The following is a 23,786-nucleotide window of genomic DNA, read 5'->3' on the forward strand; positions in this document are numbered from 1 at the left end:
TTAATCTTTGCACAGCACAAGTCACTTTTTTTCTGAAGAGTAAAGGAAAGTTGCAATTGAAATGCTTCTAATATGCTAAATTGTCTGCTACTAGATGCACTGCTTACATGACCAGGAATAAAATAGTGGTCATTCGCTCCATGCTGGAGAGAACTGTTGCAACATGTAATTTACTGATCAACTTTTGAGAGCATATAAAAATCATGGCTCCCAACATTTAAAGAAAAGAAGGTAAAATCACATCAGTTGCTTAGGAATGACTAAACACATGTCTTGCAGTGAATGCACTTAATGGCGTTGCAAGTATTGCGAGGAAATCCACCATTTAGTTAATCACTGTTAAAAGCACCAAAGAAAAACCCTGTACAAACAAGTGAATAGGGCACACACTGTAAACATGTAGCAGTAAATTAAATACGTACTAGAGGGTGCTGCACACAAAGGATATTTTTGTAGAACGTCGTTAAACTGGACCATTAGACTCCATTCGGCTCAGTTTAGTTAGACCAAAACAAATCTATGTAGAAAGACTTTTGGCACCGTCTGGTTTGTGGTGCAATTCTTGGTGAGAATTTTTGACTCTTGCTAGCAACATTTTATTGAAGGCAATCATTTAAAAACGTGTGGTCTAAACCACAATAACTACATTACACAATCATTTAATTGGGTTATCATCAGGGCCAGCGCTAGGCTTGTGCAGCATGTGCAGCAGCCCTTGGCCCTGTGCCAAGGGTGCGGTTGACTCCCTCCACTTGCAGGCTGCAGCGTTGGCTGTGTGCTCAAGAGTACCTAAACTTGCTGCAGTGCAAGCTGAGCTCACGGGCTTCACATGCTGCAGCATGCATGATGACGGGGAAGCTTGCTGGAATATCTTTCAAAAAATTGCTGTTCACCCTCGAGGTTTGCCTCCCTTTCTTCTGGTGAGGCAACTGGTCACCTGTCAATCTCCTGCTGCGACTCGAGAGACAAACGCCCTCTCCCCTCCGTGCTCCGAGGTGCCCAATAGGCGCTGTGGGCCTCAGAAGCACTTCTGATCACGTTCTTAAAGCAGAGTTTAAAGTGGCTGCAATTTACTATTGGGTCTATTTTAGAGACCATTGTGGTATTAAGAACTGCAATGCAGCATTTTTATTTTGAAAAGCACATGCAAAGAAGAAGTTAGCTGCCTAAAATCTGTAGTCTTCCTCCAGCACATTAAAAATATTGCACAAAACCATTTTAGCCATTTGCCTTATTTCCACATGTTTAGATTTACCAAGCCAAAAAGCGTTTAAGTAGAATGTAACATTTTCCTCACATTATTCATTTTGACATTTATATAGCGCACCTAACCCAGATGCCTCTAGGCGCTTTTTCTTTAAGAAGGTTGGTTACATTGGTTGCTTGCTTACGTTACAGCCATTGCTTACAGAAGATAATCACATTTATTACATCTTAGATTGGGTGGGTGCACTAGTTTGTTGTCCTGTGATCTATATAGGGTGCAGATATAGGCTGGGGTTGTTTGGGGACAGTAGTGGAAGAAACGGAGCGGTACTTTTAGGTATCTCGGCAAAAAAGCCAGGAGGCTTTTGTGGAAGGACCAGAGGGAGGGGTCTGATCTCAAAGCTAGGGGCATGGAGTTCCATTGTTTGGCTGCAATCACAGGGAAGCTGCATCCACCAGCTTTTTGCCATCTGAATCTCGGGATGGCCAAGTGGCAAGAGTAGGCTGAGCAGGTAGGCCTGATAGATTGGGCTTTGATATTTGTTTTACAGGGTAGATCAGGGCGCTATCGGATAGGCATTTGTGGGTTAGGGATAAGGTTCTGAATTTAATTCGACCCAGAACCGGCAGCCAGTGGATATTTCATCTGGCTGAGGAGATATATATATATATATATATATTTTTTGTTTTTGTCTTTTGTTCCCCCCACCCCCTGGGATGTTGAGGGTAGCTCTAACTGCACTGTTCTGTACTATCTGAAGTTTGTTAATGTTTTGGTGGTAGAGCCTGCAAAGAGTTGCAGTAATCAATCCTTGCCAGAATGAGTGCTCTGGCGAGAGTGATGCAATTGTCAGAGGTTAAGAAAGGTCTACAGGCGGTGATCAGTTTGGCGGTGTAAGCCGCTGCGAGGCAATGGCGTGGACTTGTCTTGTTAGGGAGAGTGGTGAGTCCAGGTAAACTAGTGTTTTTACCTCTTGTTACCGTGATAGGGTTACCGTCAATAGTGAAGTATTTGCAGGATTGAGATAGATTGTTTAGCCTTGGTTGACTGCCATCATTAAAAAAGGCACAGCCCATGTTACGCCATCCAAGCTTGAATGGTGAGGTAGATTATGTTCAGTGATTTGGAGTCGATGTAGTTGTTTCCGGCGATCAGTAGAAGTATTTGGGTGTCATTCACATAATTAGTATACGTGACTCCCAATTTGTGTAAGAGGTCGAAAAGAGGTTTAGTGTTGGCGATATACAGGAGACTTGTGGAAACTGCACAGGTGACAGGCTGTTGAGGAGAATTCTCAGAAATGTGCTAATTCCCTTCACCTTAGAGACCCCAGCAACTTTGCTGGATTATGAGGACTTTTTTTCCTGGAAATAGTGTGAGCCCTTTTTCCCCACTCTTGCATGTATTTTGATGTGCGTTTTACTTTTATGATTATGGAGTTTTAGATAACTCCATAGGCATCATCTTTTCATGTGTGTTATACAGCACCCAGTGACACAGGGATGTCTTTTAGACTTCCCAAAGATTTAAATACCTTCTCTGGGATCAACTACCATTTCCCAGAGAATGTAAAGTGAAATTGACTTTAATAGTCTTTTCCAAATTCATAGACCCAGCACACACCATCTTGCAATGGAGTGCTGGAGGGGTTACATAGTATCCTGTGTCTAAACACTCAATAGGCAGTCAAATGCTACCCTTTCCTATTGAAAAGGCTGGTGGCAGTGGTTTTACAACAAACTACCATGATTTTTCCCGACCGCGAACACCGGTAGCTAAAAGGTAGCTAAAAATCACGGGAGCCATGTTTTTCAAGATGGCACCTTAAGCCCCTTTGTTTAAACGGGTCCCGGTCTTTTTCTCCATTTCCTTTTGGAAAGGTCCTTCTAGTGTTTTTCCTCTGCGCGCCAAACCAGGTTTGGTCCCTTTGTTCGTGTGCCTTTGGCGGGCTTCAGGACTGAAGTCCGCCCTTGGCGTCTGAGTGTCTGGGCAGGAAGTGAGGGAGGTGCCCGAAACTCCCTGTGTTTAGTTTCCTAGGAGACCCAAATGCACTCTGGCATGATTGGCTGGCTGACTGTCAAGCAAGGACAGCCACCCTGCTGGGTGAGTGACAGCTAGGCTGGAACGAAAAGGAGAAAAAACTGTTTAAAAGGCAAGTCTCGTAGACTGAAAGGCAGGGTCGACCAAGAACCGAAGACTAGCTGGAAGATGATGGCTGCTGCAACTTCTGGACCGTTGGTTTGCCCGGTGAAGCTCTGCTGCAGGTCCGAATTGTCAAACTCTATTCGACAGAGAAGCTTCTTCAAGGACGGCTTCTTCCTTTACGTTGGTGGGACCAATCAACTCATAAAACACCTCGATACCATTCTCAAGGCTGGTTAGGATTAACCAGGGAGAGGGACACCAGCTTGTTTGCTTTCTTCAACGATCCCATGCAGTGCAGGAGTCCAGACGTCCTCCCCCTTGTCCCCACGACTTATGCTCAGGAACGAGATCTGCAGGAACTGCCAGGAACCACGACTTCAGCATAATTTGTTTCTTCATATAAAGCTACTGTGCCAACCTGAACTCTCGCGGTGAAGGTTTGTGAAACTTTCCCAGCTTGCAGGCCTAATCGGCTTGTGACCCCAAAAATGATTCTTTTTCGCCTAAACTACTTCTGAGAACTTTTGCAAAGACTGTACAGTTTGATACCAGAACTGCTCTTTCCTATCCAGAACCCTAGGCCATTGACTTTGGCCTGGCCTATTGACCTGAATTGAACTTGTCTGGTGAACTGATACTATTTGCACTGCCTAGAAAGTATATGTAATCTATTCTACTTACTTTTGTCCTTTTTGCTCACTGCTAAGTAACTGAACTGCCATTTTGCTCCTACTTCAGGGAAGCTCAAACTGTCTCAAAAACATATTTGTATTGGAGTGTATTGGTATATAATAAGTTGTCTTATTCTAGTGAAATGTTTTCTAAATTACTGTGTAATAAATTAATAAGTGTTTTCTTACCAAGAAACACTGAGTAGAAGTGCCTACTTGAACCACTGTGATTCAAAGTCCTCTGTATCTACTTGTACTGCTCACATTCCCTCTTGAGATCAGCCTGGCTGCTCAGCTCGCTACCAACAGACAGTGTGGTACAGACTTCTAACAAACGTTGGTCTTGCTTACACCTGTAGTCTTAATTGTATGTGGTGGTCCCACAGGGTACTGCCTCCAATTCTGCCTAAAGGGCGCAGGAGGGGCTTCTGCAGTGGTAGAGAAGACTCATGGTGCGGTTGGAGAGGAAGGACTCAATCCAGTTTATGGCATTGGTCGAGAAGTGGGCAGCAAGGGCGAGAGGTCGGCAGAGAATCTTATGGTTTACTAAATCGAATGCTGCTGAGAGGTCCAGTAGGAGGAGGATAGCCAGGTCACCATTGTCTTTAATTTGGTCTATTTCAATTTGAAACAAGTCCAAGAGGGCCGTTTCAGTTCTGTGACCAGGGCGAAACTGGCAGAGACCAAGAAGGTTGTGGGTTTCCAGGTAATATTGAATTTGCACGTATGCTACTCTGTTGATTATTTTCAACAGGAAAGTTACCGTTGTAACTGGTAGGGACATTTGGGTCTCATGTATGTTTTTGAGCATTGGGAGTGTCCAGGATTCTTTCAGGTTTTCTGGGACTTTGCTAGAGGAGTTGTTGATCAGGGTTGTGGTGAACGGCCCAGCTCGTCAGGGCAGTTGTCGATGAGAGGCTGGGCAGATCTCTCTTTAGCATTTTGGAGGGCTTCCGTCCCTTAATGATTTTTGTGGTGTCGGCGGCGTTAACAGGAGTGAATTTGAACCTCGAATAGGAGGTTTGTGGTGTGTCTGGGGACTGGGCGACCAGGGCAAGTTCGTTTTTTAGCTTAGATTTTATTTTGGAGTAGGGTGATTGTCAAATGAGGGCATTTTGGATGTTCTTGCACAAGGGTAGGTCCTAAATGCAGTGGTCTAGGGATGGGGCTGGCGATTCAAGTTCCTGTAGAATGGTTAAGAGCTCCCTCGTGTCTGAGTTAGCATTTTCAATTCTTGTGTTATACGAGTTGCCCTTCGCTAGAATGGTGGCTTCCTTGTATTCTGTGGCTAGAGTACAGAAATGCAGTTTGTTTTCCAGGGTAGGTGTTTTTTTCCAAGCGCTCTCGGCGTTACTTTTTTTGGTACGTAGGTCTTTGAGGCTGGCAGTGTACCAAGAATTGGTGTGGGCTATAGATTTGGCATTGCGGTTAAAAGAAGGGAGCAACTTTGTTGATGGCAGCCTGGAGGATCTGGTTGTAGTGTGACACCATAGATGTAGGATCGGTTGTGGGGTTGAGGTGGGAGGCTAGCGGTAGTAACAGGTTGTCTGGGATGATATTCCGATGATTACATGAGTGCCACCGAGGTGAGTTGGGGAAGCGGTTAGGGTGGGATAAGGTGCTGATGGAGAATAGTATGACATTGTGGTCCTACCATGGGCACGGATTGTTGGCTATTATATTGATGATGCAATGTAAGTCTGCTAGTCAGTCCAATATATGCCTTATCATGCGTGGGGTTGAAAATTTGATGGATGAAGCCTTGTACTTCAATAGTGTTAGCAAGAGCGAGGGCCTGGGTGTCAGATGGGTCATTGAGCCCTAAATTGAAGTCACACAAAATGACACTTTTTTTTAACAGTGGTTTGGTGATGGATGCAAGGAGTGAGGCTAGGTCTTCCTCGAATGATGAAGTGGGGCCTGGGGGTCTGTAGATAAGGTGGCGAGTGAGTGGATGTGGTCAAAAGGGATTTCTTGATGGAGATCAGTTCTCTTGATTGGATGGCTTAATTTGTTGTTTCTCTCAGTCTGAGGTTATTTTTGGCGATGACTGCTACTCTGCCTCCTTTAGAGATCGTTCTGTCTTTACAAAAGATGGTGTACCCATCCAGGATGGCCATCAAGAGGGCGGGGCTGGCAACCGGGTACAGCCAGGTTTCAGTGATTGTGATGAAGTCCAAGTCGTTGGTAGTGATAAGGTCAGCAATGCCCAGGGCATGCGTCAGGAGGGATATGGCATTGATGAGATCTCTTGATGTGGGTTGAGGTATCGTTTTTACGTTGTCCGCGGTGGTGATTTTCTAAGAGTTGGGTTTTTGCGGTTTTCGCTTTTCAGATATTGGTATAACAGCTGGAGGCAAGTTCTGTTTTATAATTTCGTGTGGGTCTGTTTGGAAGTTGACTGTCACATATCGGCTAGTGTGAGTGACTTGGCTATGAGGAGAGCTAGTTCGCCTAGGCGAGTGTTGACTTCTATGATGGGAGGGTTTTCATTCTGGCCTGGAGTTCAATTCTCCGGGTGTAACGCTTACCTAGACTCCTCAGGAGCATAATGCCTTCTCAACCAGTGAATCTGTTACTTGGGCACTTTTAGGATTCCCTTTCTGTGTAAACAGCAATAACAACAATAGAACTACTATAATATCCATTTTCTGGGAAATTACTGTATAGCAGTGGGCCTTTGGTAATCCACAGGTAATCTCACCTGTGTTTATGTTTTGTGGAGCTCTCCATCCTGTATTCTACAGGGGTGCATTGGTATGAAGAACTTTAAACTTGGAAGACTGCAGTGTTCAACAGACTTGTCTTTTTAATGTCCAGGCTTTTCTACAGTCGTCTTGGGTAGGTTTTTGGTGAAAATATTATAGTTAGTGTGATTTTGAATAGTCTCTACGTTGGAGAGATCCCTCTAATAGTTTTCCTTAATCTTGCAGGTTCTTGGATTTCAGAGAGGTTAATGGCTGCGGAATGGCCGCAACATTACTCGGAATGAAGAAACGTAAACCCAAGTCCGTCTATACGGAGTAATTGCAGCCTTCAGGGAAGAGCGCGATAATAACTAAGCAGTGAAAACTTGAAGAAACTCCAGGTACGTAACTTATTTAAACTTCTTCCATATTTCAATTAAGTTAGTTTGTTAATGAAGAACAAGTTACTTTCTTACCTGGTAACGTTCTTTCGATGGGATGGTCCGACGATGTATTCCATTTCTATGAAATGCAATCATCACAGCTGTGCTGCTTCGGAAACTTTTTTCGGCGTCTGCGTCCTGCGTCGATGCGCCGTCGTCGAGGACCTCCTCCGACGTCCAACGTCATCCGATGTGATAAGTAGGACGCACGACGCCGTAGCCTCAGTTGTAGTTTTTTCCCCCAGAACTTGTGACATTAGTCAACTGCCAGTCAGACACCAAGCCTTGCGGAATGTAAGCTGCAATCGCAAAAGAAATTCTGCAGCGGGGAAGGCAGGGAGGGTGCGATATGGAATACGTCGTCGGACCATCCCATCGAAAGAACTTTACCAGGTAAGAAAGTAACTTGTTCTTCGAGGGGATTGGGTCCTCCGATGTATTCCATATCTATGACAGACTCCCAAAGCAGTACCAGAACAAGGAGGAGGGAGAGAATTTAGAATCAAACTTTAGAATTGCCAATCAAATAGCAGAGCAAAGGACCGCCTTGCCAAAGGCCAGATCCTGTCCTCGGATGGAATCGAGGGAATAGTGACGTACAAATGTATGTACTGAAGCCCAGGTGGCTGCATCACAGATGTTGCGAATAGGAACACCCTTCTGCAGGTCAGTAGACGCAGCCATACCCCTGGTAGAATGGGCCCGCAAGCCAGCCGGTGGGTCCTTACCCGCCAAGCGGTAACACTCCGAGATGGCCAAAATAATCCAGCGAGACAAAGTCTGTTTCGTCACAGCTTGTCCCAAACGCTTTCCAGCGTAACCAATAAAGAGTTGATCGTCCACTCTGACCCGGGACATGCGTGAAACATAAAAGCTTAAAGCTCTCCTAGGATCAAGCCTATGGAGCCTCTCCTCTTCCTTACCAGGATGCGGAGGAGGATAGAATGCCGGAACAACCACCTTCTGGGCCAAATGAAATTCCGTCACTACCTTCGGAAGAAAAGAAGGACGAACTCTAAGGACAACCCTGTCCTTGTGAAATACAGTGAAGGGTGGCTTACCTGAAAGTGCCTGTAACTGTAACCGCAACTAAAAACACAGTTTTCAGAGTTAACAGCCTCAAAGGGCAAGAATGTAAAGGCTCAAACGGAGCACCCATAAGAAACTTAAGAACAAGGTTTAAATCCCAACTGGGCACCAGGAAAGGTGACGGAGGGAACACATTAGTGAGCCCTTTCAGAAACTGTGAAATCAAAGGGATTTTAAAGTAGGAACACTCTTCAGACGAGCGCTTAAAGATGGACAGCACCGCCAGGTAACCTTTAATGGTACCCACTTGCAAGCCCCTGTGGGCCAAAGAAAGTAAAAAGGACAGAACCCTGGGGATGTCACATGCAAAAGGATCCACATTCTGAACTCTACACCAGTCGCAGAACTTACGCCAACGGCACAGACTTTGTTGCTGGCCTTCGGGCCGAGAGCAACACCTCCATCACGTCTTCAGGGAGGTCCCAATCCTTATACCTCAACCTTTCAGAAGCCAAGCGTGAAGGTTGAGGGATCTGACCTCTGGATGGAGAACCTGACCCGACCCCCCCCCCCTCGCGTGAGAGCAGATCGTCTCGGTAGGGAAGACGACGTGGAGGGCAGATGGAAAAGTCGAGAAGGTCCGGGTACCACGTCCTCCGAGCCCACGCCGGAGCAATGAGGATCATCCGGGAACCGAACTTCCGTAACCTCCGCAGCACTTGCGGGATGACGGGGACTGGAGGAAACGCGTACAGCAGCGGGAATGACCACTCCACCACAAACGAGTCTCCTAAGGCTCCTTTTGGAGGAAATTCCCGCGAGCAGAACCTCTCGCATTTCCGGTTGACACTGCAGGCGAAGAGAACCACTTGAGGGGTCCCCCAAAGGGCGAAGATCTCCAGGAGAATCTCCTGAGCCAACTCCCACTCGTGAGAGATCCTGCTCTGCCTGCTCAGAGCGTCCGCCGTCACGTTTTCGTCTCCAGCCAGATGAACTGCGGAGATCGAAACTTCCTGCTGGATGGCACAGAACTCGAGCTGCATCGCCTCCCTGAACAGAGGAAGTGACCCTGCCCCCCCTTTTTGTTGAGGTAGTGCATGGCCACTGTGTTGTCCGTCAGGATCAGGACACTCTTTCCTCGCACAGTCGGCAGAAAAGCCTTCAGGGCTAGCCTGACGGCCCTCAGCTCCAACAGATTGATATGGAGTCTGGACTCCGACGGAGACCAACGACCGCTGACTGACAGCCCGTTGGCATGAGCTCCCCATCCCGTGAGGGATGCATCCATCACGATCGTCACCTCCGGCCAGGGAAGCCAAAATGGAGCCCCCTTCATCAAGTTGCCTTCGACGGCCCACCACAGAAGGTCCCGGGCGACCGAGGGCGGCACCTGAACCGGGTCCAACATCCTGCCGGAGGACTGCGACCATTGCATCTTGAGTGCCCACTGCAAAGATCTCATCCGCAGGCGAGCCTCTGGCACCAGAAGAATGCAGGATGCCATGAGGCCGAGCAACCTCATAACTCTAACGCTGGGAGCGTCTGGGCATGCTGAAACTTGTGCACCATCTGCTGAATGTGAAGAGCCCTCACCTGGGGAGGAAAACACTGCCCCAGGGAAGTGTCGAGCACTGCTCCGATGTACTGGAGTCGCTGTGTTGGCGTCAAATGGGACTTCTTTAAATTGAGGGAGAAGCCCAGCCTGTGAAGGGAGTGGCAGGTGACGGACAGATGATCCAGGACTTGCTCGGGAGAGCTCCCCCTGATCAACCAATCGTCCAGGTAGGGGTAGACGTGAATCCCCCCTTGCCCGAGATGCGCTGCCACCACCACCATGAGCTTGGTGAAAACCCTCGGGCGGAGGTCAATCCGAACGGCAGGACCCGAAACTGAAAGTGCGAGTCGCCAACCGCGTACCTCAGGTACTTTTTGTGCTTGGGATGGATCGGCACATGGAAGTAAGCATCCTTGAGGTCGAGAGACACCAACCAGTCCTGAAGCTGAAGGGCCTGGAGGACTTGAGAGTAACCATCTTGAACTTGTCCTTCCTGAAGAGTTTGTTCAAACCGCGCAAGTCCATGATGGGTCTCAATCCCCCGTCTTTCTTCGAAATCAAAAAATAAGGGGAATACCATCCCTTGTTCCTCTCCGCTACAGGCACCAGTTCTATGGCGCCTTTCTCCAGCAGGGCTTGAATTTCCTGCGCAAGGAGCGGATCCGGACTCTGCAAAGAGGTTCCCCGGTGGATTGTCGCGAGGCCTGTGCCGAAAAGGAAGACAGTAGCCGTGGGTTATGATCTCCAGAACCCACACATCTGAAGTAATGGCACGCCACTCTACAAGATGCTGCGCCAGCCTTCCCCCAACAGGCGAACCATGGGACATGGCCTCATGACTGAGTGGTAGCGGCTGCGGCGTTACCTGAGGGCAAAGAGGCAACTGCCCGAGCGGCCTTGGCACCACGGGTACCCTGTCGTCCACCTGTGGTACCCCTGCGTTGGCCTCTTTGACTGCCAGCTCCTCTCGCTTTACTGAAGGACGAGTAATGGCGAAAGGAACCACCCCTCCATTGCTGTCCCCTAGGACGAAAAGGCGGAGGTTGGCGAACTGCAGCGCCCAACGACTTTGCTGCAGCTTTTGAGGCCTGCAACCTCTCAAGGCTCTCGTCAGCCTTGCTGCCAAAAAGGTGTTCACCGTCAAAGGGCATGTTGAGGAGCCGGGACTGCACATCAGGAGCAAACCCGACTTCCGCAACCACGCAAACCTGCGTATCACGGTGCTCGCCGCCATGGACCTGCTGACGCATTCAGCCATGTCCAAACCCGACTGAACGGACTCACACATGGCATCCTTACCATCCTGGACCATAGCAAGGAAACCATCCCGTTCGTCCCCTTCGGGAATATGTTCAGCCGCTAACGCAACACAGTTCCACAGAGTGTGTGTGTGAAACGAGACAAGGCACAAATGGAGTTGGCTGCCTGAAGCGCCATACCACCAGAAGAAAACACTTTCTTCGCCCAGCCATCAAAACGTTTGTCGTCTCTATCAGGAGGGATGGTAGGGTACGACGCCTGCTTTGCCGGGGCCGCCTGCTTTGCCGTGGCCGCCTGCACCACCAAACTCTCCGGAGTGGGGTGCCTGGTCAAGTAGCAGGGGTCGCTACTGGCTGGACGGTATTTTCGCGACAAGGACCTGCCCACCACCGGGAGACTCTCCGGAGCAGTCCAAGCCGCCGCCGCCCTTCTCTGTAAAGCCATATGGAACGGCAGTACCGGGTCAGTTGGGGGACCAACATCAAGGATGTCCGTGAGATCATCCTGCACAAACTCCCCTGGGGGAGCAGACCATCACAAGAACTCGGAAACCCTAGCCATAAGGCATCGGTATGAGGAATCGGCATGAGAGCCAGGCTCAGGCCTACAAAACTCCACCTCCGGAGAGGTGTCCAGTCCACTGGCATCATGCAGGGACTGCCTCAAATCGTCCAACTGACTATGGCCCGAGACAATTTCATCTGGAACCTGACTAGGAACCAGGCCATCAGAATCCTCATCCGCCTCCGAAATATATTCCAGGTGGCGGAAAGAAGGCACCCGAGAGTGCTTGCTCTTAACCAGAGCCTTCCTAGGGGGTTCCCCCGTGCCACGGGGTACCTCCGACACCCCGGCCTCGAGTGAATCGGCGCCGGCGTCGAGAGAACAGGCATCGGCGCCGAGAGGATCGGCGTCGAGTAAACCGGCATCGACAGTCCTTGAAGCCGGAGCTCTGAGCGTGTCCTTAGACGACCTGAGCGTCGACAGCCTCGACGACTTCCCCGGAGCCTCGAGAAAGCCTGTCGACGCCCTCCACGCCTCAGACGTCGATGTCTTCCTCGAAGACATCACAGGTGCACACGGTCTCGAACGCGTCGAGGACCGGGACCTGGAACGGGTACGTCAAGAACGAGTCCCCTTGTCCGAACGGGACCTCTCCCGTGACGACCACTCTTGCGAGCGGTGTCTCTCGACCTCTCACGACAGACCCCACTCGAGGGCACGGACGGCTTAGTACCCTGCGACTCAAGAATCGCCAGCATTTTCTTCCCGAAGGAAGCCCATTCCTCCGGCGTCGCACGGCTGGTGGGGTAAGCGACGTGCCGGGCAGAGTCCTCCGAAGAGGACCTGGAAGACTACTGCTGTCGGCGCTTCCGAGAATGCCTCGAAGAGGCCGAGGAGTGGCGAGACCGACTCCTAGAAGGAGACCCACGAGACTTCCGCCGATGACGCGGAGAGTCTCCTCTCGAATCATCCGTCGAAAGCCCCGCAGACTTCGACTTCCGGGGCTTGGACACCCGACCTACCGACAACAACTTCTTGCGTTCGCATAAGGCTTTGGACGTGAGCGACTGGCAGTCGATACAGTCATCCGTGTCGTGGGCCTCCCCGAGGCACCAGAGGCAGGCGTCGTGCGAGTCCGTCACCGACATCTTGGACCCACACTCCCCACACTTCTTGAAGCCCGGACGCGGGGTGGAAGACGAAGCAGAAGACATCTTCACACGAAGGATTTTCACACAAAAACGAACAGGTTCGAAGAACCGAGAAGAACAGAACTCCAAAGAGTCGAGGCGTTAACCGAGATTCACGAAGCAACACGTTCGCGGAAAAAAACGGAACTGAGGCTACGGGCGTCATGCGTCCTCCTTATCACATCGGATGATGTCGGAGGAGGTCCTCGACGACCGTGCATCGACGTCATCGACGCAGGACGCAGAAAAAAGTTTCCGAAGCAGCACAGCTGTGGTGATTACATGTCATAGATATGGAATACGTCGGATGACCCAATCCCCTCGAAATATCTTTTATTTGGCAGGTTTCTGGAAAACTGTAGAAGAAATACCTTCGTAAAATGCCGAATCTGCTGAGGAAACTTCTGAACGAAGATACTGCGACCGCCAACGAAGACTGCGGCGAAGTTGATGCTGCGGCTGTGAGGAAACGTCTGACAGGAGATGCTGCTGCTACGAACAAAACAGCTGACTGAAGAAACGCTTCAGAAATACTTCGATCGGTAAGTTCTTTCAATAACTATGGAATTTTGCTTTTTCTGTGAAAACTAATATCTCAGTTTTTCTCCTTTCACAGGTTCTGTGAGGAGAGACGCCGGTAGCGTAACCTGCCGTCAGCGGAGCAGACGCGAACCGAGAGCTCCAGTGGTGGCGGGGCTTAAGTAGCTCCCTCTGCAATAGGTATGGAATGTGCTGTAAGTTATCAATGGACCTAGCAGTGGCCATGTTTAGTGTATGAAAACCACTATGAGAGCCTATGGGTGCTCATGCTATGAATGGTACAAATGCCATTTGTGCCTGGCTTGTACCCACTGTTGACTAATGTGATGTCCCTTGCTTCTCCTGTATGCTCGAATGGGAATTGTGCTCTTTTACTGGGATCATGACACCGGGTGATGGATGGGGTAGTAGTTGGTGGGTATTTTTGAGATGAGATTTGGCGGGAGACGAGGCATTTTTTTCTGTGTTCTAGGGAGCAGGGTTTTTTGGAGAGTTGGGTGCACTTGTGATCAGTGGTAAGCCTAGTAGAGGGGGTAGATAAGGCATGGGTGGAGAAGCGGGATACTGACAGCTCGTTCCTGTGCTCTAAAGGAGTCTGAATTTTTCAGATGTGAGGTAGTCACATGTGTGTGTGTGGTGGTTGGGGAGTTTGTAGGGAGAGGGCACATCTTGGGAAGGAAATGGGAGGGTGGCATGGTGTGTGAGTTGGGGAGCACCTGCACCATTTGCAATGGACGTGGGTGTTTGGGCTGGGGGAGGTGGTCAATGCCAACTATGCAGGCAGAAATCTCCATAGTTTGGTGGAGCAGGACTAATAACTGTAGTCAAGCCTGTTTTTTTTTTAGGGGTGGCTGAAAATGCCACTAGTGGGCCTCTGACGCATGTAAGCAGCACAGCTAGGTTAGATAGGTAGGCAAAGGCCTCTAACACATGTAAACAGCATAGCTCAATTCAATGGGTAGGCAATAGCCTCTAGCATATGTAGACATCATAGCTCAATTCAATGGGTAGGCAGGGGCCTCTAGCACCTGTAAGCAGATAAGCTCAATTCAATGGGTAGGCAGGTGCCTCTAGCACATGTACGCAGCATGGCTAATTTTTTTTTAAAAAAAGGTAGCCAAAGGCCTCTCACATGTGAGAAAAAAGCACAGCTAGATAGCACAGGTGGGCAGAGGGCCTCTGGCGCATGTAGAGCGCACCGCTAGATTGGATAGGTAGCCAAGGGCTATAAACACAAATGAAAAGCACGCTAAGATGTGATAAGAGGCCAGAGGGCCCGAGATGCATGGGAGAGCACATCTCGTTATACCAGACAGGGAGTGGGTTTGTTAGGCATGTATCTCAAACCTAGATATGCATGATGGTCAAGGACTAGTTGAAACAATAGGAATAGGCCTGGGTTAGCGCGGAGTGGTTTCAGAGGTATGGGATTCGCTGAGCAAGTAGGTTTGAATCTCGGTCAAGTGTTTGTAGTAGCCGGTAGCTCATGGGATGATAATAGTAATACACAATGTGTTCAAAAGGAGGTGTCTTTTGATAGGCGGCGTGCTTGTTACTTAAGTTCAGAAAATGGGAGTCTGTTGTATTTGACTGTGTGCCGCCATGTAAGTATGGGAGGGTGCCGTGGACAATAGTCAGATATGGTAGTGCTACATGAGGGCGTAGCTCGAGGGGTAGACTCACTTTTGATGCTGGCAGGGGTCAAGCCTTTGAGGAACTTGTCTGTGTTTTTGGTTGAGATAGCCTTCAAGTGTCAGTAGCTAGAGAGTGAATGAGTTGTGTTGCGCTCCTCCAAGCTCAGACAGGCTCGGACAGGAGCCTTAGAGGAGGGGCCTTAGGATGATGGTCCGGCTTCCGCCTGCCGGTCGTGTAATTGGCTCCAAGTAGGCTTAGAGAGCCAATCACTGCAGGGCAGTTAGAATGTAGACGGCAGCGCAACGAGGAAACAATGCAGTGGCCATCTCATCTAGTGCTTCCGATCTTTACTAACACCGTAGTAGGATGTGGGATGCAGTGCTCAACTTAAAATAAAGGTTTCAGGCAAGATTTCTTTTGGTCCAACATCACGTCAAATAAGCACAAGGGCTTACCTTTTCTTCGAGGAGGTCACTGGTAGGGAGAATTCTCATTCTATGGCTAATTTCCCTTACCTATAGAGTCCCCCAGCAGCTTTGCTGGATTTGAAGGGTGTGTTTCTTTTCTCCTGCTAAGAGTGAGACTCTTTTTCCCCACTATTAGGCATTTTTGCTGCATGTGTTCTAGGCTATTTTTGTGTTTCATGTCTATGGGATTTTCTCACCCCCATAGGAACCATCTTTATTCACATGTGTTACACAGCACCCTCCGTGCAGTGACATAGGGGTGTCGTAGCGACCCCCAAACATAGACTCCATACCCTGGGACTGACTACTGTCTCCCAGGGCATGTAAAGTCCCAATTGACTTTAGTTATTTTTATGAACTAAACCAGTAAAACCCATCTTACTATGGAGGTATTGGAAAGGGTTAATCGTTTTTCCCTTATGTTAATTTTCTAGAGGGTACCGTACAGTCCCTCTCTCAAAAGTTTCTGGCTGGTGGCAGTGGTTACTACCATAAATACTCGACCGCAAATATTTTCCTATGGGATTTTCCCATTGCTCGAGGCTACCACCTTTTCTGACAGCCTTTAACATACCGCCGGTCTATTTTAATATTTACTTTGCTCCAGTAGGTTTTATTTGCCAGAACTTTAATAGAACTTCTTTCTCGTGTCTTTCTCTAAACTCCTAACCCAGGTCGGGGATCCTTTGTTCGTCCGTTTGACGGGCTTCTGCCAAGAAGCCCTCCTTTCGGCGCTACTGAGTCTGGGGTGGGTCCATTCTGTGGGAGGGGGGGGAATAGGACCCCTGGACAGGGTTGCCTCAGCAACCCATGTCACACTCTATCCTGATAGGCTGGAGGGTCTCCCGCCAAGATGACCACTTCACTGTGTGTGTGACAGCTAGGCTGTATGAATGAGGATCTTTTTGCATAAACGCAGGATCCCAAGGACTGGAAGAGCAAGACGTCGCCACTGGAACTTAGAAGCCGAAGAGGAGAGAAGCCAAAGACATCTGCAACGACTGAACCACTGGTGAAGCCCTGCTGCAGCATCTCACCATTTTTCTCCATACAGCGAGAGAAGATCTTCCATCTATAAGAGCTTTCTTCCCTTGAGCTGGTGGGGCCAACCAGTTTGCCAATCGCCTTCCCGGACCTGCTTTGGTCGAATCTCCCGTACCCTGTACCCAGAGGCCGGATAGCCAGGCACCAGTCCACCTGGACCGCGATTTAAAGGAGCGTACCTTTTATTTGTCGGGCAGCACCGCGGCTGGTTTCATCCCTGGGTAGTGCAGTCACTCGAACCTTCCTCATCGACGAGAGCCTCTCTTCCTCTGCTGGATCCCCCGAACTGCAGGAACTACCAGGAGCAACCGCCACCGCAGGAGCCACTTCTTCATGCCCTTGCCCTGTACCACTGACTCTGGCACAGGCCTACTGACTCAGGCTACATTTGTTATAACTGCCTTCTTTAGATTGATTCTCAACTAGAACTGTGTTGATGCGCCTATGTCTTATAACTACCATTTTCTAAACCTTGTGAAATGCCATTTTGCTCAGTTTTCATTTAAGTATTGCCTATACTGATGCACTGTCTTGCTTAATCTGGTTCACAAACTTATGGGAAGTGTTGCTAGGGTGTGTAAGAAACTATTTCTATATAACTTGTGCTTTCCCTTTCTTGTGAGAAATTGCTAGAGTATCCCTTGTGTGTGCTTTTCACTGTGCCGTTTTGCTCAGTTTTCACTCTGGTTCACTTGGTCTACAATTTAACTAGGGAGTGTGTATATTTTTCCTTGACTTAAATTAACTTGCTTGATGACCGTGATAAATGTTTTTTACTAGAAGTGTATAAAATAAATATATATATACACTTTTTAATACAAAGCTTTGGTCAGTGTTTCCTTGTGCCATAGTATTGTAGGCCTATGGTGTAAACCCTGAATACTGCTCTGCTCGTCCACAGCTACCAACTAAATCTTTGTGGTACAGACTGATACCAAAGGGGATTTATTGCCCTCACCTGTAGTCTTAACCTTCTGTAGTGCTCCCTAAGGGAACTGCACAGGATTCTGACTAACAGTCACACTGTGCTGCTCCTGCAGCAAGCGAGTGCAGGGAGGAGCTCCTGCTCGGGCCAGGCCATTCAATATATGAATCATGCAAGTGAGCCTTGAATAGTTACCAAGAATGTGACGAGAGGTTGTCATCCTGGAGACTGGAGGTGATATTTTCTATGGTTCTGTACTGATTTACAGGGCACAGGTCCATCCATTTTTTTTCAACGGGTAGATGCAACCCTGGTTCTGTGTTTTTGAGGGCAGCATTAAAAAACAATAAAGGTTTGCTTGCTCAAGTTTGCAGCTACTAGGATGTCACACCAGGTTGTCAGGTTTCCAATGCAGACCCTTACACACAAAAGTGCCATTAAAGCGCAGGCCTTATGTCTGGATTTTGTTTTCTTTGGAATAGTTCATTATAAATTGTTGGGCTTAAAAGGTGGGCACCCTTTATACTTTGCTAGTGTAGTTATTGGAAAATCTATCTTGTTAGGTCACTTCCTATGATGTTACCAAATGCAAATTAAGGGGCCTTGCACTTAATTTGCCGCACTTGTCCCGCAAATCCTAGGGCCGTCCCTGGTTATCATACAATAAAAAAAAATCAATACTGCGACACCCCTAATCATCACGTGGTAAGTGGCGAAACACTCCAAGGCACTGTGGGCCCAAACAGTTAAGAAGGGCTGCCTCCTTCTGGTCATCCATGTACATTGCTCGCCGGCTACTCTCAAGTATACCTTGAATACATTGTAATTAATCAGGAGTAAGACTTCGACAGAGGCATTGCGACGATTGCTATAGACTTAATGGTAAAAGAAGGATTGGAGGAAGACCTTGCTCGCCATAACACTATGAGGGGGTTTCCTGCCCCAACAAAACTAAAGGAAGTCAGTTGAGAATATCCCAAAAAAAATAAAGAGTTCACCGTCCTGTGTCCAAAATCCTATCCTGACCCTTACGAGCTAAACCTAAGAAAATGTGCAAACGGGTAAAAGTCGTTCAACTGGCCATCTATACTGTTCTTCAATGTTTCAATGTAAAGTTCCAAAAAAGGTGCCTAATGATTAAAGTTCCACAAGTTTTCACAACCCTAAGAACGGTGGGGGAAGGTTCTGTTCCCTTGAATTTTCAGCTTTTCCTCAGCACTCAACCACAGTTATTTTCCTTGGTAAAAAGACAATTCTCCAATGAAGGGTGTACGCCCTTCCCTTAGACCCTCATACTCAAGGGTTCTTCCTTATCCCAGGATTCACTTATTCCATCATACCTTAATCACTTTTTCAGCCCAGGTGATATGGTTGCTTTCCCTTAGGTTTTCACACAGTTTCAAGAGGCTGTCTTGAATGTCTTTATTTACGATTGGATGTGGGTCCCTGACTCGCAATCCACTTGCCTGGTATACTCTCCTGCCAGGACTTCTTCCACACACGATTCAGTTCTGTTCAACATTGGGTCCTTGACCCCCTTTGCCTCCTTCTCAAAGGTCCCCGGCATCCAACTTGCCCGTTTGGGTTAGCCCGGTATGCCGGTATGCCTTCTCTTGCCGCACGGTATACGCCCCAAAGTGCTCTTGGGTTCTACGTCCCATTCCCTGGACTCACTGGCATTGCTTAGCTGCTTCGGCGTCCTCTGAGCTTCTCCCCCTCTCCAGCGGGGCAGTCTTTCCTTCAACTGCCGTCTCCTCGGTCTTCCGGTGTTCAGCGTGCCAAGACCTTCCTTTATCTGCCTGCATGCAGCAAACTCTTCTCTTCCAGATCTCGCAAGACGGTGCAGGTAAAAGTGCTTTTGCTTCCTGCTGCAGCAGCTCTGCTTTTTTTTTCTCCTGACCAGCATCACAAAAAGTAGGACTCCATCTTTCTCGCAGTGCCCCGATTTTAAATGTCACGGCACCAACTGGATGTTCACAACCACTAGAGCGCGCCTCCGATTCCAGGACTTTAGCGCTATGCATTACTCCCCTGCTCATCCTCGGCTTAGGGTTTCTGTACATGTTGTCAAAAGGAGTTCTGCTGTCATTATGAGGGGCTTGAACATCACACTAGGTCATCACAGTTTGTGCACTTAAGGGGATGTCATACCCTGAGCGGAAGGGACGATACCTCTCCTCCCCACCACCCTGTATAGCTGTCCTCCTCCTCTGTGCCACTCTATATCCCCACCTCTATATCAGTTATGTTACCTTTGAAAAATGCTCTGTTGTGCATCCGTACTGTTGTATAGCTCTGTAAAGCACTCCATTGCTTCTCGAAACTAGGTCTGTGCACAATAAATACCATCATTTAAAAAAAAGAATGTTCCTTCCAACAAGTCTCTCTCCCATAAGGATAGTCTCTCCCCATATGGGCCTCCCTCAAGCAACCACCCACAGGGTTGGGATCACGTAGTGGCTGCCCTTTCCTGGCTAGAAAGGAGTGATTGGGGGGGGTTGTCGCTGGAATCTCAGCATCTACCCACAAGTCCCAAACCACAGGTCGTTCCCCTGGGTTAGCTGAGAACACAGGAGCACACTTTGCACTTGCTTGTTGCTTATCGATGTTGTGTTTGATGCCCTAACCGTATCCTTAATTATGTTTCAATAGTTATTATTTTTAGTCTACTTACCAGGGTCTGCTGACAGTCATCTGGACAAACAGGACGGTGGTTTTCCCTTTCTCCCCTCACACACTGTGTGATGTCTGTAGTTCTCTTTTTCTTTCATTTGTTTTCTGGCATCTTCCATGCCGCTGTACTCGCATTATAGGTCCTTTCCTCTAATGATGTCCTCATGTATGTGGCAACATCACTGTGTATTGCATCAATGCTATACGTTCTCCCGCGCCCTATGCTGTTCGCCTGCAGCTCCAGGGACTGGTGGTTGGCTCACCAACACCTTAAATGGATGACTCCTGCACCGGTGCGCATCAGCATCTCAGTACGCCTCCATGCTCCAGCATGCTGCTCTGGTTCCAGCGCCCAACAAAGGAAAGAAAACTTTTGTGGCTGTTCATATGGGCTTCTCTACACATGGATCTGTCGTATATGAGTACAATATCTGCTTGTCACAAATGTAACACTGAGGTAAAACATGGCTGGGCAGGACAACACCAACTTTATTGAACGGACCCCATGGTGCAACCAGTAGCAACCGACACACTGGAATGAAATCTCATTCTCCTCTCCCCACCACACCCCCCCCCATCAGATAACTATACGTGCATGCTGTTCTATAGAACACTTGAATAACAAATCATTAGATCATAGCAATCAGAACATAACCTCCAGAGGTTGGTAAAAGCTTGCAACTGAAAAATATTAATATGAAGGACTAAACAAATCCATGGTCAAGTACCATTAATGAAAGATAAGGAAAAAAGTGCATTTTAACAAGGTTCCTATTTCAGGACATTCACTTACCCATTCGCACCACAGGACAACTCTTTTTGCATTCTTGGCGACATTTCTTTGGCTTACACTTGTCATGACTGACGATAGCAATTCTAGTGAGCTTGTCTGCCATTCTGCAAAACTTGGACTTAGTGCTGCACAAGGAGTAGGTTCCTAAAAATGGTTGATGTTTTGGAAGGCAGTGGAAGAAAAAAAAAATATTAAGACTTGGTTAGCTGGGAAGGAGGGGAACAAACATAAATAAGTCCTGCAATAAAAAAGTACTTAACTCTGTCCCAACAGATCTCCACTCCAAAAAGATCTATGGGGCAGCTTGAACACTGGCAAGAGCAAATGCTAGAAAACCTAGGAAGGCTGGGGTAGGTGGGTATCCAAACACTAACACAAATCATAGACTAGTCCTTGCAGCATACAATTAAGACAAACGGAGGGAGACCCATTGACAAACAAGAAACATCCTTGCCATGACTGTTTTAACTCCACCGGTTTGCCAGAGTGTGTTCACTGGGACTAAAACTGGTTTTTCGTGGGGCTGTCTGGAACTTTGGCGAGACAGATTTCAAGCCCACAAAATACAATTCAGTGCAAAATCCATTCTCGAGTACTTCGGCAATATCCATCTTTGTTATTTATGGCACCAAGTAGCCTCCAGCCTGGTTATTGAGAGCAAACAACTAATGGAAAGGGAAAGTAATATTGCAGATGATCTGCACAGGCAATCTTTTCAGACCTTTAATAATTAAATCCCATTTGGTTTTATAGCACATCCACCAAGAAAATAAAAAAAATAAAAATGAAGGTGGTCTTGTTCATCGCAAGAAGATAATGGGGCACAGTGCACAGATGGGTCTCCTGTATTTGGAAGTAGAAACTGTTTGAAAAGCAGATAAATTTCAGGAAGCATCGAAGCCAAAAATAGAGACCGGAATAGTCTCTTGAATCCATCTAACAAAGGTGATGATAACGACAATATTCACTTAATCAGAAATGTCGGACAGGAGGGTAGTTCAGGGGCAAACACGGTTGGCCCTGAAGCAAGACAACAAAGAGCAACAAAGGTTTGAATCCCGGTCCCATGCTTAGAGACTGGTCTCGGTTTTAAGCATGTTATAAAAGATGAACAAATATTGGCATTTGTCAAGTTGTGATATCATTGTAAATCAATGCATACGTGCCAGATCAGCCATTTTTTCAAAAACGAGGGACCTTATTCTAAGAGGCAGTTACACCACTGGCTTTTTTTGAGAAATCCAACAAAATCTCTGCAAAAGAAATGTTCATTTCTAGAGAGAATGAACTGTCTGTACAAAATTTGTAATTGATGATCTCACCATACAAGTGACTGGTAAACTGCAACTTGAATACATAGAATTTGATTTGATGCTCATGTAAACAACTACTTTTTGGTCACCCTTTAGCCTGGCTATGTCAGACCCATCCAAGGTCTTCATTTTTTGAGGAATATTTAGGTTACACCAATTTTATGTTTCATTGGGTAAACCTATTTTAAACCTTTTGGGTAAAATTGTTCAACAATAAGAATAAACAGAATGTACAAGTAGCAACATGATGCCTTTATATTTCTGTCCATTTTTTGTACCAGCAATCTCACACAGCATGTTCATGTACCAATTGGCTTGATTCTTTGTTACATGTTTTCCGCTTATATTTGTATTATGGTGTGATTTGGGTGAAATGTTTACACCCTTATATATTGTACTTACAACTCCTTCACAGAATGTTTAAAGGAATTAGGACAGCCACTTAATAATAGCTGTTCCTATATAAACCAATGATCTAGCACATGTGGATTATTACGTTTTTGTTTTTCATGTACTGCTATCCTAGGTAGTATACAAATTAAGACACCTAAAGATAGTTATTTGTCTTTAAACTTACACTGCAATTAACAAGTTGCAGTCGGCTCAGACTTCTACAGTCAGGACACCCCCCCCTTTTTGTACACATGTAAACAACTAAACCTTGGTAGCAAAATTAGGAGTTCAGAAAATTCAAGTGTTAGAACACATAATTCCATCAAAAGAACACATCTCTGTTTTAAAAAGCATAATCTCAATCCTTCAGTGTCCACGTTTGATATGCCAAAATAAGGTGCAAATAATATAAAATAATTACCCTCTGGAACCTATATTAATCATTTATTTTAAAAGTAAACACCCCACGGTTTAAACGCCAATGAAGGTATCATTTGTACAAGGTTTCTTGAAAAGAGGTAAACTATTTATGAGCTCATTATAGCCAAATTCACACTCTAGAAAACTGCTTCTGAGATGTATTCAACTGGATGAACTCCCAACTACCTCAAAATCAATCCAGGCAAAACAGAAATAATGATTGTCACAAAAAATGGAGGAGAAAACCACTTCATCCCTTGGCCAAGGGAACTCTGGACAACCCCAGCACCTTCGCAGACTAATAAACCTGGGGGTCCTAATGGACAATAATTTAACCCTAGAGCCAAAAGTAAATGATCTACTCAAGAAATACTCTTCTCCTGCGAGCGGCTAAGAGGATCCTACCGTTCCTATCATTTGCCAACAAAACAAATCACCCTCATCGCTCTCGTCATGTCCAGACTAGACTATGCCAACAGCCTATACAGAGGTATGACTGAACAACTTCTAAAGAAACTACAACGCATACATAATGTGGCAGCCAGACTGCTTCTGAAACTTCCCCGAAGTGAACACATCACACCTGCGCTAAAAACACTACATTGGCTTTCAATACAACTAATAAAATTCAAAACAATATGCATCGCGCACAGAGCAGTACACAATCAAGACGTTGAGTTCCCGAGAGACAAACTGCGCCGACATCAACTGACAAGAACGCTCAAATCAAGCAACAACATCCGCCTGGAACCGAAAACCTACAATAAAAGAAAACACTGAGGATCTTTCTCTCACCAGGCGCCGAAATCCTGCAACGACCTACCAAAGTACATACGTAACACAATAAACCACCTACTATTCAGGAAACTATTCAAAACCTGGCTCTTCACTT

At 47.2% G+C, this 23,786-nt stretch overlaps 1 protein-coding gene across 1 annotated transcript in view; it reads right to left on the minus strand.

Annotated features, from left to right (window-relative positions):
* ABCE1 (ATP binding cassette subfamily E member 1) overlaps nt 1-23,786 on the minus strand; it is a 670,940-nt gene that overhangs the window by 571,570 nt on the left and 75,584 nt on the right. Inside the window, exon 2 of the mRNA XM_069631213.1 lies at nt 20,769-20,912. Coding sequence (XP_069487314.1) covers nt 20,769-20,871 — 103 coding nt within the window. The 5' untranslated portion in view covers nt 20,872-20,912. The remainder of the gene's footprint in view (nt 1-20,768; nt 20,913-23,786) is intronic.

Source organism: Ambystoma mexicanum, chromosome 6q, assembly GCF_040938575.1.
Source record: "Ambystoma mexicanum isolate Mex_15411 chromosome 6q, UKY_AmexF1_1, whole genome shotgun sequence".
NCBI classification, from domain to species: domain Eukaryota; kingdom Metazoa; phylum Chordata; class Amphibia; order Caudata; family Ambystomatidae; genus Ambystoma; species Ambystoma mexicanum.